Source organism: Salvelinus fontinalis, chromosome 21, assembly GCF_029448725.1.
Source record: "Salvelinus fontinalis isolate EN_2023a chromosome 21, ASM2944872v1, whole genome shotgun sequence".
In the NCBI taxonomy this organism is placed as follows: domain Eukaryota; kingdom Metazoa; phylum Chordata; class Actinopteri; order Salmoniformes; family Salmonidae; genus Salvelinus; species Salvelinus fontinalis.
In genome coordinates this window covers 33,248,155-33,262,953 of record NC_074685.1, presented here as the reverse complement: position 1 = coordinate 33,262,953, position 14,799 = coordinate 33,248,155, and the positions used below count along the sequence as shown (strand labels likewise).

The following is a 14,799-nucleotide window of genomic DNA, read 5'->3' as shown; positions in this document are numbered from 1 at the left end:
GTTTATGCAAAATAAAAACATATTCATGTACATTCAAAGTTCTTTCATGGACAGTTTTATAGCGAAGGACATGAAGGCTCCTGGAACTTGATTGGTGATCATCACTTCAGGCATACCTATGGAAAGAAAATGCATTTTTAACCAAACAAACAAAGTCAAACTCCTGTTGGATGGAACTATGCACTTTCCTACAAAGGGGATATGTCATGGACTACACTACTGACCCTGCAGGGCAGTTCAGGTGTACTTTACCTAGCCTATAGTCCCGGGGCTTGTGCCACACTCTACTCTGTAAAGTGTCTGTCTTTGCTCCTGCATTGTCTGGAGGTTCTTACACCAGCAGCCAACTGTGTACCCTAAGCAGGCAGACAGACAGAGGTGTAGTCCAGGCACACTACAGAGCACATTAGGCAAGTAGGAAATAACAATACTACCATATCTACTCGCTTCTACCAAAAGCTGTATTAATTGAAAGGATATGAAGAGAATTTAAGCTTCTGCTATGGACCAACATTATAGACATCTGCATACATAGAAGAATAAGACATAATTGAATCTCACTGTTGAACCAAACAGCAGCTGCTCACCTGAAGAAAGGGTTCTTTAGATCCAAACTGTTGCCAGATTTGAAGCCTGACTGATCAACGACTGCTGTGATGTGAATGTCGTAGCTCTGCCTGGTAGAGATGAAGAGCAAAAAGCAAACAATATCATCTCTGTATAATATTGTTTCCATTTCCCACATTCCATTTCTATAGTACAGACACTGTCCTTCTCCGCCTTACCTTGTGTTGGCTATGAACTGGACAGATCCGGACAGAGTCTGTCCCACCTTGCCAAACAGAGGGGTCTGGAAGAGACAGCGGACCTGGTACCAGTGAGTCAGAGGTTCACTAGGAGCAGTGGACAGCCACACTGTCATCCTGCCGAGAGAAAGGATTCAAATGAACAGAGTATATCTACTGTACCCTCCTGGAGCCTGAGACAAAACTTGTTTGTTTTTTTAACAATGAAAATAATTGAAAAACACCACTCCAAGAGGTCTTACTTGGATCCTATAAATGCTACGTCAAACCAGAAGGCCAGCCCATGGATCAATCCAGACTGGAGCAGTTTAAACACAAATGGAATCTCCATCCTGCAAAACATATTGAAATGGAATGTTCGTTACAGCGACATTCTGTCATTATCACAGATTTTCTCTTATCTGCCAATACAGTTTCATAGCTCATAATAAGAGCCGTGCAATTACATTTCTGTTGTTGTTGACAAAGGACTTAGACGATCACCTGTGTAAGTCCTCTTCTTTTGCCTCCATGAAATTGATGCAGTGCTTGACAGATTTTGCCATTAGAATCGACATCTCAAATGTATCCTACAGCAAAATGAGGACAGTGAGGCAAATTGAACACCGTTGTATTATTTCACAGTATATATCAGCATGAACGCAATTCTAGCCTCATTGAACCGAGGTACTCACAACTATGGGCTGTTTGAAAAACTCATCAACTGCAGAACTGTGAAGACCACTCAGGTTAACCCCATAGAAACAGGTCTGGTGCCTGCAAACGGAGTGTGGCAGAACAACAAGGCACATCATTTAGTAGATCAGACGATTCTGCACTTAAGTCTAACTTGTCCAGGCAGACACAACTGAAATTCATGCTGTAAAATGTATGAGCACCAGGTTAAGAATGATTTCTGCATTCCTAAAAACTGAAAAGGCTTGTCCCCTCCTCATAGTAGTGGAGCAAAGACAGACACTACACCATAGCCCTCTTGCTGGAAAAGGCATGCAGACCACTATCTTGTAACTTTATATAGCTTCAAGGGGAAAAGTGAAGTGTATATATGACACCGTTGATTTCGTTGCATGTCCCATCTTGGTGAAGTGTCTTTGGTCTCGTATTGTTATAAATGGGTGGTATAAAAGACTTGCATGTGAAACACAAGATGTGTGTGAGATGAAGTGCTTTAGATTATCACTAATAACCTTTTCAGTATGTTCAAGCTTGAGTGAGGATGCTGTCAGCACTAGTGAACTGGTGCGGGTGATATACAATATAACTACAAAAGTATGTGGACACTCCTTTAAATTAGTGTATTTGGCTATTTCAGCCACATTTTGCTGACAGGTGTATAAAATCGAGCACACCGCCATGCAATCTCCATAGACAAACATTGGCAGTAGAATGGCCTTAAACGAAGAGCTCAGTGACTTTCAATGTGGCACCATCATAGGATGTCACCTTTCCAACAAGTCAGTTTGTCAAATGTCTGCCCTGCTAGAGCTGCCCCGGTCAACTGTAAGTGCTGTTATTGTGAAGTGGAAACAACTAGGAGCAACAACTGCTCAGCTGCGAGGTGGTAGGCCACACAAGCTCACAGAACGGGACCGCCGAGTGCTGAAGCGCGTAGCATGTAAAAATTGTCTGTCCTAGGTTGCAACACTCATTACTGGGTTCCAAACTGCCTCTGGAAGCAACGTCAGCACAATAACTGTTCTTCAGGAGCTTCAAGAAACAGGTTTCCAACTTTGTGGCAACAGTTTGGGGAAGGCTCTTTCCTGTTTCAGCATGACAATGCCCCTGTGCACAAAGCGAGGTCCATACAGAAATGGTTTGTTGAGATCGGTGTGGAAGAACTTGACTGGCCTGCACAGAGCCCTGACCTCAACCAAATCGAACACCTTTGGGATGAATTAGAATGAAGAATGCCGACTGCGAGCCAGGCCTAATCGCCCAACATCAGTGCCTGACCTCACCAATGCTCTTGTGGCTGAATGGAAGCAATGTTCCGACATCTAGTGGAAAACCTTCCCAGAAGAGTGGAGGCTGTTATAGCAGCAAAGGGGGGGGGGGGGGGGGGGACCAACTCCATATTAATGCCAAAGATTTTGGAATGAGATGTTCGACTAGCAGGTGTCCACATACTTTTGGTCATGAGGTGTAGGTGTGTAAGTGAGAGGGAAGGCAGAGGATTCACAGAGGAGCATTACAACATCTATCCGGTATCTCCATGTAAGCATGGCATCTGCGCTCATGTGTTGAATGTAGTGAGGGAGGAAACTACAGGCAAAGACATATTGCCATATTGCCCTATCTCTAACATACAATATTCGAACAGCAGATATTTTCTTTACATTTCTCTCTATGTCTCTGTGTCTTCTGCCACTGGCAATGTGTGGACAGTTATCTGAGTAGAGGGGGTTCAAGAGGGTATGTATGAGTCAGGTTTGGACTGAACTGGAGCGTTCTACGTTGACAGGAAACCCGCTTGACTGGGGTCACAGCCCAGTGCCAGTCGGACCTGGAGCTGCGGGTGGGTGGGGGACCGATTAGCCTCCTGGCATGTTGCATAGCCCCACAGCCTGCCCGGGCCTCTGTGGGGGGATGTCAAATAAACCCTCATGGACACAGCTGTAAACAGTCACAGAGACTCATGGAGATTGAGGGGAGGGGAGCGTCAGGCAGGGCCAGGCCCAAACTGAGAGGCTTTGTGGGGCTGTGAGGCGGGGTCAATCATGGTCTGTTAACGCACTGGCATCCTGCTCTGCTCTGCTCTGCTTCTCCCCAGAAGGAGACGAGAGAGGGGGGAGGAGAGTACTATGAGCTCATCCCATACAGCAGTTCACTGTGTTTTCATGGCAGCCACACACACACACCGCTGTCACAGTTAAGTACGAGTTAAGTTAGCACTGATGCCAACTGTCAAACCCCCTATGGAAAGCAGCACAAATCCAGAATTCGAAACTAATAAGAACGTTTATTTGAGTTCAGCCTCCACCTTGTGGTGCCGAAATGACAAGTGACAGATTCTGAAACGTGGTGTTTATTCTCTCACCAGAAGCTAGAGCGTCCATAGTGCTCGATGTAGAGCTGCTCGTCAGTGAAGGGAGCGAGGTGCATGTCACTACAGGTTGGGAACATCATACCTGAATAGGTAGAAGAGAGACATGTTTGGTGTAACATTAGCTGAACAAAACTATCAACAGATCAATCACAGCATGGAAAATAGCCTCTGTTGGAACTCAACTGACCCTTGGGTTTCAGCCACTTCCTGGAGTGGAGGTAGCTCTCCAGCATCCTCTCGTTCAGCAGCATGTAGCCAATGGGCTCTGAGATGATCACGTCCACCTGCTCAGGGCACGACACCTCCTCAATCTTTCCAGCCAGGACTATGATCCTATCTGACAGACTATTGCTCTTCACAAGCATCTGGAGGGAAAACACAAAACATTTGCTGTCCCCCCCAAAAATGACATTTGTTTTTTGAGTCAGGTAGGGTCTGATCTTACTGATGCACCACTGCACGTCTGAGGCTTTGATGAAGACATCCTGTGTAGTACCTTTGAGAGCAGATGTCTTGGATCAAGGGTATTTGTAGGTTGTTTCTTTACCTGAAATTGCATTAATCTGCTGTCTAAAATTAGAGAGAAATAATTAGCTGTTGACAAATTGTGTTTTGGTAAACCCTCATGCATGCAAACTCTTCCATGAAGTGCTCTGGTACATTACACTTCCCTGCTGTGTCAACAGGGAGTTCTACTTTACTGATGCGAGAGCTGCTGGGCTGCTGCTCCAGGGCAATTCCATGGTAACGGAATTACGCTTTGACTCAGATTTTTCACTTTAAAATGTATGCCAAACAAAACAATTGATTTAAACATTTAACAAACCATACAACTTCGTGCACAATTTGGTGCACAGAATTACGGTAAATTCTCCCACAGTTTTTTATGCCACCACGTCTGCTCAGTGGGTGAGGATGCTTGTTACAGTAAATGGAAAGAGGGTAGAGGGTAGGTGTCGAGAGAGAGAGAGAGAGAGAGAGAGAGGTTGTCCAGACTGTTTTAACACTCTAACTTTGACCACCAGACGAGAGAAAGAAAAGAGCAATAAGCTGAACATAACAGAATGCCAGAGGAAGGGAGGACAGTAGCAGGTGAACCCAACTGTGGTCTGTGACTACTATGATTTCCCATTGTAGACAATTCAATTGCAGTAATTCCGATTTGGTAACAGAATTATGAGTTTCTATCACTTAATAATTCATAACAAACTTGATGTTAGTAAAAACACTACATGAGAGACATTAAAAATGTCTTAAAGATATGTGGGTTTTGGTTAACAGAATCACAAGGCACAACGTTTCTTAAAGCAAATAATTTATCCAAAACGAAACATAAGTATTGATATTACTTGGCAGGGGTCTTTACTTCAACATTGTGTTTTGATGTATTTCTCATACCTTTTACTGGTTGATGTTGTGGTCTACGAACCCTTTTCCATCAGTTTGTTAGTCCAGATTTTTAGGATGGCAAATGGTAGAAAAATGTATATATGCCTTAATTTCACCAAAATATAGACTCTTAGCTTTCATTTCACACACAATTTGATATGCTCCTATGAACTTCACATGTTGATGCTCATGGGTCCTTTTACATGGAAATGCTCTCCATGCACACAGAGTGAGAGGAACAGACTGCTGGGTCTTTCGATTACTGAGAGACTGAAGCATATGGTGTATTAAAAACATAAACCAGGTCATGCTGGCCAGGCAAGACCCTCTGACTGGGAGTGTGACGGAGCCCCTCATAATATTGTTTCAAAAGGACATTGTCCACGCTGGTTGGTTTTCTCTTGCTGTCTGCGTAGGTCATCATCCCACACCGTGGCAGAGCACCCTTCCTGTTTAATCCAGACCTTGGCCTGTGGAGCGTTCTTGTGAGGCAGTGACCCATGCACATGCACGTGCACAATGACGCTGGCCAGGCATCCACAGGGGTGGTCCCAGGCTCTGGCTCACACTGTTTATATAGACCTCAGTGTAGGCCTACAGTATGATGGGGATTTAGCCTGCTCAGAGAGACCATGCAACCACCCCAACAGGAATACATTATGGAGGTCCACCATTTTGTCAAACTGAGGATACGGTTCGGCTATTGGCAGATCAGCTACAAAGTGGAAGAAAAGAAATATGAAGGGACACATCTGGTTGCAGTGTAGAAACAAGCACCAGCAGAGTAGAAATAGAACAGAACTATGCCTGACTGTTAAGCTAGAGGCCATCCATCCATGAAAATATGTTTCCTTCACCCTCAAGCTGGTTTCTGGGCCAAGAGCGGCCTCAAATCATTACACCCTCAGAATGTCATGCTCCGTGTGTGAAGCGCGAGGTCCGTTTTATGGGGGCTGTTCTGTTCTGGAGGTGTGACTCTCGCTGAGATAGCGTTTCCAGGGTTGTGCGGTTTTCATCAAGGCTTTGTCCTTGGCTCCACGTCGACACCATGAGGTTTGAGCTAGATGTGTTGACAACACAGGCGATTAGGGCTGTGATAAGTGATTCATCATCTTTACCCGGGGTGTTTCGGGCCAAACAATACAAATGACTTTATTCACTGGTCAAAGCCGTAAGGTTTTCCTTCTCTTTCTAGGCGTAAGTGGTTTAAGCTGCTAAAACAGCAGAAACATAAATCAGATTTTCAAAGCAGCATAGAACGCTCAATCAACTCAACAGAACAATGACGTTACTAAAGTAACCACCTATTCATCATACAATACACACATTTGAGCAATTATGAAGAATTCTGGTGCTATAGATTGAAAATGCCAGATAGCGCATGTTAAAGTGTTAAAGGATGCTCGGTAAACAATAACTTTCACATTTCCTGGAAGGTTGATAGGAAAACAATCAGATGCTGCCAGAGTTGGCCGTAAGGTTGAAAGGTTAAACAGATGCCTTTACCTCTGCAAATTTGGCTACAGGGCTGGCCTCCACAGCATATACCCTCTTCGCTCCTGCCTGGATGGCGAAGAAAGACAGGATCCCTGATCCACTGCCAACATCAAGCACTATCTGGGTACAGGAAGGAGCCAGACCTTACATCTACATGCAGTAACAGACAAAATGTAAGACATGATCAGGTTCAATGGATATGTGTGGTTTTGGTTATGTGGTTCCACTCTTACCTTGTCCTTGAAGTCCATCTCGTTTAGCAGAATGGCCTTTTGATACGTGGCTGTCCTCAAATAATCCTGGAGCATATTCTGTTGTTGTGATAGACAGCCATAAAACTACAGAAGAAGGGAGGACGAGGTTCATTCACAACCTAGTACACCACCAGTTTGTCTCTCTGTGGGCCTAGTTGACTGGTATAGTAAAACTACCTGGAAGTACTGCAGGGCTGAGGAGTCTTCGGTTCTCTGGTCAAACACTGATTGTTGCCTTTCTGCTGACTTATCTTCTCTTCTCAGCTGTATGTGGAACTCCTGAAACTCTGGGGTCAGAAAACAACGGGCTTTATGCATGAAAACTCTTTTAGACTGTGTAAAGTAGGCTTCCATTTTAGCTAACGTGAGTAGTTTTATGTGTGCCCTTACCACTCTGTGTTCTGAACTGCAAGAGAACACTCAGGCAGCCAACGGTGATGAGGAAAGATTGGGTGCCCACCCGACAACAGTCTGTTTCCCTGGTGACTGTGAATTTGAAAACACAGACCCCATCACCTGCAAAAGAAAAAAACACAGCAGACAGTTAATTCAAATACACCCAAATACAAGATCTCTGTATTCTCACTGTATTCTGTGTCATCCACTATCAAGGGGGCTGTTCCTCTGAGTTATCTACCCCAAGTCCATTCATTTGTTCTTGGCCTTTTGCAAACGTATCAGCAAAGGAACCATAAATAACAATGTCAGACCTTAACCTAAGAAAACCTTCAGCATACTCTGGCAGCACGAGGCTACTAATGTGTAGCGGCACTATCTGATCCTGTGCACCAGCAGGCAGAGAGCTATAGCGGCTAGGACCACTGTACCGTATAGTATAGGAAAACACAGTCTAGGTACATACTGTCCAGGAGAACTCCATAACAACGGAGTCAGACACGCACACACACACACACACGCGTGCATATTGACGCCCCACATACACACATACACACATACACACACATTCACTCTCTCAACATATGCTGCTGCTACTATTATCTATCCTGATCGGCTAGTCATTTTTACCCCTACCTACATGTACATATAACCTCAACTACCTCGTGCCGCTGCACATTGACTCGGTACAGGGACTCCTTGTATAGAGCTCCATTATTGTTATTTGTTGTGTCACTATTTTCTATTTTTATTTGTTCATTTGCTTACTTTTTAAAGAGCATTGTTGGGAAAGGGCTCGTCAGTAAGCATTTCATGATCAAGTCTACACCTATACGGCACGTGTGACTAATACATTTAGATTTTATTTTATTTCTCTCTCTCTCTCTCTCTCTCTCTCTCTCTCTCTCTCTCTCTCTCTCACGCACGCACGCACGCACGCACGCACGCACGCACGCACGCACGCACGCACGCACGCACGCAGGGTGCACACAACTGGGTAGTAAATCTCACAGACCTTTCAGCATTGCCTGTCCAGCGACCACACAGAAAGAAGTAAAATTGCCATATGGGAAAGACTGTAGGAAAATGTCATACACTCCCACACACATACATACATGGACTTCTCATAGACCAGAGAGAGGACAATGCATTTAATTTTTTGGTCTTTAGAAAAAAAAAGCTATTGGCAATTTTATTCAGAAACAAAGATCACTATTTCTTCTTGATTGTACTCATATGGAAAGAGATAGTATGATGTATACAAATAAAAAAACAGTCATTTGATATATTAGCTTGTTCTTGTTTCTTGCATGTGTACATACCATCCTGAATAGTGAGCTCTGTCTCCTCCAGCCCTGTGCTCAACTGTAGAGAAAGGCCTTGGTGTTGCCTCTGTTTGGCCACCTCTATCTCTCCCTGTACCTGGTCCTCATTCACAGTGAACAGATTGATGGAAAAACAGGTCATTTCTGAACTCCTCTCCATGGTCTCCATGGTCGCAGCTGTCGTAACTTCTGTAGTAAGGTTCTGTAAATGTGTCTGAGTTTGGTTGAGGTGGGAGGGGAAGAAGCTCTGGTAGGGAGTCAAGGGGCGGGGACAGACTGTGTATAGGAATATGCTTTGAACAAAAAGAGAAGTTACAATCTAATATATATATATATATATATTAACCATGGCTAGATTTAGCTAATCTAGTACAGCAATTTAGGCAAAGGCATTGAAGAATCTGAACAGATAAAAGTTTATTAATGTATAAAGGCAAAGAAAATAAACACAATTTATTTCGAATTTTGCAAATGCATATTTGTATATTCAGTGCTTGGATAACTTCCAAATTCAGCGCGAAAACACCTTTTTCTAACATTATAATAAACACTTTCACTTGAATAAAACTGACTTTCACTCATGTTCTATTTTGTTCACTTTTTGACTATGTTGAATGACACTAAAGAGGACAGCTTAGTCTAGTGATATCATTGAAAACCTAGCAGTGTTAAGCACAGCAGGACTAACTCCTGATGAATGTGGAATATATTGGGCTTGGTCCTGAACTTCCTGATTTAGAAGCTGGCTGGAGTGACGTCACCACTTCCCTGCAGTGTGTCACCCAGTGGAGAACTGTGGCAATGACAGGAATGTTCCTGAAGACACTGGAGCTCCAAGTGGCAGCATATAAAAGCTGTGAAAGTCCCCCTGCTGAGACAGAAACCAATACATCCAACACTGAACACACAAGACTCAACACTCAACATTGACCGAAGATGCTGTGTTCCCGAGGATTCCAGTCTTCCCTCAGCCCCTTGACGGACTTCTACTGGCCTGTGCGCAGTCTATGGCCAGAGGTCCGACCTCTTCTCAGCCAGCGGGATCTACTGCAGAGAAACCTGCTAGAGATCAAGAGCAGTCTGGAGCTGATGGAGAAACTCCAGCAGCACATCTTTGAAGAGTTGGACAATGTCCCATCCTCAGTGGCCATCCAACCAGTCTCCTATAAGATGGATAAATAGGGAGACGGCTTTGTCCTGACACTGGACACTAAAGACTTTTCCCCAGAGGAGCTGTCTGTCAAGCAGGTGGGCAGGAAACTGAAAGTCAGTGGGAAGACAGAGAAGAAGCTGGATGATGGGGAAGGCTCCTACTCTTACAGATGCCAAGAGTTCAGACAAGAGTTATATCTGCCTGAAGGTGTGAATCCTGAGACAGTCACCTGCTCCCTGGCTCATGACGGGAAGCTCCACATCCAGGCACCAAAGAATCCATTATCTGGTGAGGAGGAGGTGGCAGAGAGAGTGGTGCCCATCAACTGTAGACTGGATGTGAAAACCCCACAATTCCTGTCAAACACAGAGGGAAGCACCACCGACACACAGAAGAAACAAGAGAACACCATTTCACATGAGGACTGATTTTTAATACACTAGATGATACATTTTCTAATACATATTTTTCATGTTATGAAACTGTTGGCATTTATATTTCATATCTTGTAACAATCAATATGATATGCTATTTTATTTAATCAATAAAAAATAACATTTTACAGAATATTGCAGTTGTTATGATCTCTTCAATGGATATCAACATGATGACCATTATTTCTCATCAAAAGTTAACTTTCCAAAAGGCTCACTGGCCTGATATTTTCAGTGAACATTTTCAGTATATTCAATTTTCAAAAAGCTCTCCTAAAAATGTTCTGATTCTAACATGTTTATGACATGTTTATAAACCTGACTTCAGAAAACAAATGTTTTGTGAACTTGTCAGGAATTGCAATGTAGTCCTATTTGATCATTTGTCCTGTTTTATATCATTGAATGTGAGTGAATTGTTTCCACACCTAGAAAATATTGTTTTAGTTATAAAAAAACTGACGTAAATTTATGACAAACATAATGCCAGACAAAAAAAAATCAGTTTTCAACAATATTATAATAACATAAAATCGACACATGACCAATTTCATAATGCTGTACAATCTGCTTTTATTTTCTTCAAAATATGATTTTCTCACTGGATTATTTTAGAATGTGTTCAATTACATTTTGACTTCTCTTGCAATGACTCCTGTGGTAAAAACTCTCTTTAAAACGTAGCTTGTGATCTTTTGTCCAATTTTGTTGGGATTTGCTGATGCTATTGCATGTCAAGGAATATTCATGGCCAATGATCCATCATACTGTTAATGTGAAAAGCAAAATGGTTGAAACTACTTTTTAAAGTCATGAATATATTTAAGATAAGTGAACCATTCATCAGTGAAACCATTAAAAGGTGACCTGCTTTAAGTACAGCACCACTAATATCTCAGGACTGTGGAATCCATCCAGCTTTTTACTGAACTACCTGATTTAGAAGCTGGCTGGAGTGACGTCACCACTTCCCTGCAGTGTGTCACCCAGTGGAGAACTGTGGCAATGACAGGAATGTTCCTGAAGACACTGGAGCTCCAAGTGGCAGCATATAAAAGCTGTGAAAGTCCCCCTGCTGAGACAGAAACCAATACATCCAACACTGAACACACAAGACTCAACACTCAACATTGACCGAAGATGCTGTGTTCCCGAGGATTCCAGTCTTCCCTCAGCCCATTGACGGACTTCTACTGGCCTGTGCGCAGTCTATGGCCAGAGGTCCGACCTCTTCTCAGCCAGCGGGATCTACTGCAGAGAAACCTGCTAGAGATCAAGAACAGTCTGGAGCTGATGGAGAAACTCCAGCAGCACATCTTTGAAGAGTTGGACAATGTCCCATCCTCAGTGGCCATCCAACCAGTCTCCTACAAGATGGATAAAGAGGGAGACGGCTTTGCCCTGACACTGGACACTAAAGACTTTTCCCCAGAGGAGTTGTCTGTCAAGCAGGTGGGCAGGAAGCTGAAAGTCAGTGGGAAGACAGAGAAGAAGCTGGATGATGGGGAAGGCTCCTACTCTTACAGATGTCAAGAGTTCAGACAAGAGTTATATCTGCCTGAAGGGGTGAATCCTGAGACAGTCACCTGCTCCCTGGCTCATGACGGGAAGCTCCACATCCAGGCACCAAAGAATCCATTATCTGGTGAGGAGGAGTTGGCAGAGAGAGTGGTGCCCATCAACTGTAGCCTGGATGTGAAACCCCCACAATTCCTGTCAAACACAGAGGGAAGCACCACCGACACACAGAAGAAACAAGAGAACACCATTTCACATGAGGACTGATTTTTAATACACTAGATGATACATTTTCTAATACATATTTTTCATGTTATGAAACTGTTGGCATTTATATTTCATATCTTGTAACAATCAATATGATATGCTATTTTATTTAATCAATAAAATATAAAATTTTACAGAATATTGCAGTTGTTATGATCTCTTCAATGGATATCAACATAATGACCATTATTTCTCATCAAAAGTTAACTTTCCAAAAGGCTCACTGGCCTAATATTTTCAGTGAACATTTTCAGTATATTCAATTTTCAAAAAGCTCTCCTAAAAATGTTCTGATTCTAACATGTTTATGACATGTTTATAAACCTGACTTCTGAAAACAAATGTTTTGTGAACTTGTCAGGAATTGCAATGTAGTCCTATTTGATCATTTGTCCTGTTTTAGATCATTGAATGTGAGTGAATCGTTTCCACACCTAGAAAATATTATTTTTAGTTATTAAAAAACAGACGTAAATTTATGACAAACATAATGCCAGACAAAAAAAAATCAGTTTTCAACAATATTATAATAACATAAAATCGACACATGACCAATTTCATAATGTTGTACAATCTGCATTTATTTTCTTCAAAATATGAATTCTCACTGGATTATTTTAGAATGTGTTCAATTACATTTGAACCTCTCTTGCAATGACTCCTGTGGTAAAAACTCTCTTTAAAACGTAGCTTGTGATCTTTTGTCCAATTTTGTTGGGATTTGCTGAGACTATTGCATGTCAATGAATATGCATGGCCAATGATCCAGCATACTGTTAATGTGAAAAGCAATATGGTTGAAACTACTTTTTAAAGTCATAAATATATTTAAGATAAGTGAACCATTCATCAGTGAAACCTTTAAAAGGTGACCTGCTTTAAGTACAGCACCACTAATATCTCAGGACTGTGGACTCTATCCAGCTTGTTACTGAACTACCTGATTTAGAAGCTCGCTGGAGTGACGTCACCACTTCCCTGCAGTGTGTCACCCAGTGGAGAACTGTGGCAATGACAGGAATGTTCCTGAAGACACTGGAGCTCCAAGTGGCAGCATATAAAAGCTGTGAAAGTCCCCCTGCTGAGACAGAAACCAATACATCCAACACTGAACACACAAGACTCAACACTCAACATTGACCGAAGATGCTGTGTTCCCGGGGATTCCAGTCTTCCCTAAGCCCCTTGACGGACTTCTACTGGCCTGTGCACAGTCTATGGCCAGAGGTCCGACCTCTTCTCAGCCAGCGGGATCTACTGCAGAGAAACCTGCTAGAGATCAAGAACAGTCTGGAGCTGATGGAGAAACTCCAGCAGCACATCTTTGAAGAGTTGGACAATGTCCCATCCTCAGTGGCCATCCAACCAGTCTCCTACAAGATGGATAAAGAGGGAGACGGCTTTGCCCTGACACTGGACACTAAAGACTTTTCCCCAGAGGAGTTGTCTGTCAAGCAGGTGGGCAGGAAGCTGAAAGTCAGTGGGAAGACAGAGAAGAAGCTGGATGACGGGGAAGGCTCCTACTCTTACAGATGTCAAGAGTTCAGACAAGAGTTATATCTGCCTGAAGGGGTGAATCCTGAGACAGTCACCTGCTCCCTGGCTCATGACGGGAAGCTCCACATCCAGGCACCAAATAATCCATTATCTGGTGAGGAGGAGTTGGCAGAGAGAGTGGTGCCCATCAACTTTAGCCTGGATGTGAAAACCCCACAATTCCTGTCAAACACAGAGGGAAGCACCACCGACACACAGAAGAAACAAGAGAACACCATTTCACATGAGGACTGATTTTTAAAACACTAGATGATACATTTTCTAATACATATTTTTCATGTTATGAAACTGTTGGCATTTAAATTTCATATCTTGTAACAATCAATATGATATGCTATTTTATTTAATCAATAAAATATAAAATTTTACAGAATATTGCAGTTGTTATGATCTCTTCAATGGATATCAACATAATGACCATTATTTCTCATCAAAAGTTAACTTTCCAAAAGGCTCACTGGCCTAATATTTTCAGTGAACATTTTCAGTATATTCAATTTTCAAAAAGCTCTCCTAAAAATGTTCTGATTCTAACATGTTTATGACATGTTTATAAACCTGACTTCAGAAAACAAATGTTTTGTGAACTTGTCAGGAATTGCAATGTAGTCCTATTTGATCATTTGTCCTGTTTTATATCATTGAATGTGAGTGAATTGTTTCCACACCTAGAAAATATTGTTTTAGTTATAAAAAAACTGACGTAAATTTATGACAAACATAATGCCAGACAAAAAAAAATCAGTTTTCAACAATAATATAATAACATAAAATCGACACATGACCAATTTCATAATGCTGTACAATCTGCTTTTATTTTCTTCAAAATATGATTTTCTCACTGGATTATTTTAGAATGTGTTCAATTACATTTTGACTTCTCTTGCAATGACTCCTGTGGTAAAAACTCTCTTTAAAACGTAGCTTGTGATCTTTTGTCCAATTTTGTTGGGATTTGCTGATGCTATTGCATGTCAAGGAATATTCATGGCCAATGATCCATCATACTGTTAATGTGAAAAGCAAAATGGTTGAAACTACTTTTTAAAGTCATGAATATATTTAAGATAAGTGAACCATTCATCAGTGAAACCATTAAAAGGTGACCTGCTTTAAGTACAGCACCACTAATATCTCAGGACTGTGGAATCCATCCA

General features: G+C 42.3%; 4 protein-coding genes across 4 annotated transcripts; 3 read left to right on the top strand and 1 right to left on the bottom strand.

Annotated features, from left to right (window-relative positions):
* Nucleotides 1–583: 583 nt before the first annotated feature.
* carm1l (coactivator-associated arginine methyltransferase 1, like) lies at nt 584–8,931 on the bottom strand. Its single transcript, XM_055874867.1, has 12 exons — nt 8,711–8,931; nt 7,383–7,508; nt 7,170–7,279; nt 6,972–7,076; nt 6,748–6,858; nt 4,040–4,217; nt 3,844–3,934; nt 1,481–1,562; nt 1,290–1,375; nt 1,049–1,138; nt 786–923; nt 584–677 (listed from the first exon to the last, which is right to left on the bottom strand). Exons 1-12 carry the CDS (start codon nt 8,880–8,882, stop codon nt 584–586), a joined length of 1,383 nt encoding a protein of 460 aa, XP_055730842.1. The 5' UTR covers nt 8,883–8,931.
* Nucleotides 8,932–9,470: 539 nt separating this feature from the next.
* On the top strand, nt 9,471–10,435 carry LOC129818710 (heat shock protein 30-like). Its single transcript, XM_055874869.1, is given in 1 exon segment — nt 9,471–10,435. A coding segment is annotated over 1 exon segment (645 nt). The 5' UTR covers nt 9,471–9,649; the 3' UTR covers nt 10,295–10,435.
* An 824-nt stretch (nt 10,436–11,259) lies between these two features.
* Nucleotides 11,260–12,226, top strand: LOC129818711 (heat shock protein 30-like). Its single transcript, XM_055874870.1, has one exon. The coding sequence runs from the start codon at nt 11,441–11,443 to the stop codon at nt 12,083–12,085; it is 645 nt and encodes a 214-aa protein (XP_055730845.1). The 5' UTR covers nt 11,260–11,440; the 3' UTR covers nt 12,086–12,226.
* Nucleotides 12,227–13,106: 880 nt separating this feature from the next.
* Nucleotides 13,107–14,005, top strand: LOC129819152 (heat shock protein 30-like). Its single transcript, XM_055875714.1, has one exon. It carries the CDS (start codon nt 13,232–13,234, stop codon nt 13,874–13,876), a length of 645 nt encoding a protein of 214 aa, XP_055731689.1. The 5' UTR covers nt 13,107–13,231; the 3' UTR covers nt 13,877–14,005.
* Nucleotides 14,006–14,799: the final 794 nt, after the last annotated feature.

Excerpts from the sequence above, each read along its gene's own strand:
- carm1l (XM_055874867.1), bottom strand. The coding sequence starts at position 8,882 with ATGGAGACCATGGAGAGGAGTTCAGAAATGACCTGTTTTTCCATCAAT. Across the intron at positions 7,509-8,710 it reads AGAGCTCACTATTCAGGATG|GTGATGGGGTCTGTGTTTTC; the intron begins GTATGTACACAT and ends TTTCTTTTGCAG. Across the intron at positions 6,859-6,971 it reads AGATGGACTTCAAGGACAAG|ATAGTGCTTGATGTTGGCAG; the intron begins GTAAGAGTGGAA and ends TCCTGTACCCAG.
- LOC129818711 (XM_055874870.1), top strand. The coding sequence starts at position 11,441 with ATGCTGTGTTCCCGAGGATTCCAGTCTTCCCTCAGCCCATTGACGGAC.
- LOC129819152 (XM_055875714.1), top strand. The coding sequence starts at position 13,232 with ATGCTGTGTTCCCGGGGATTCCAGTCTTCCCTAAGCCCCTTGACGGAC.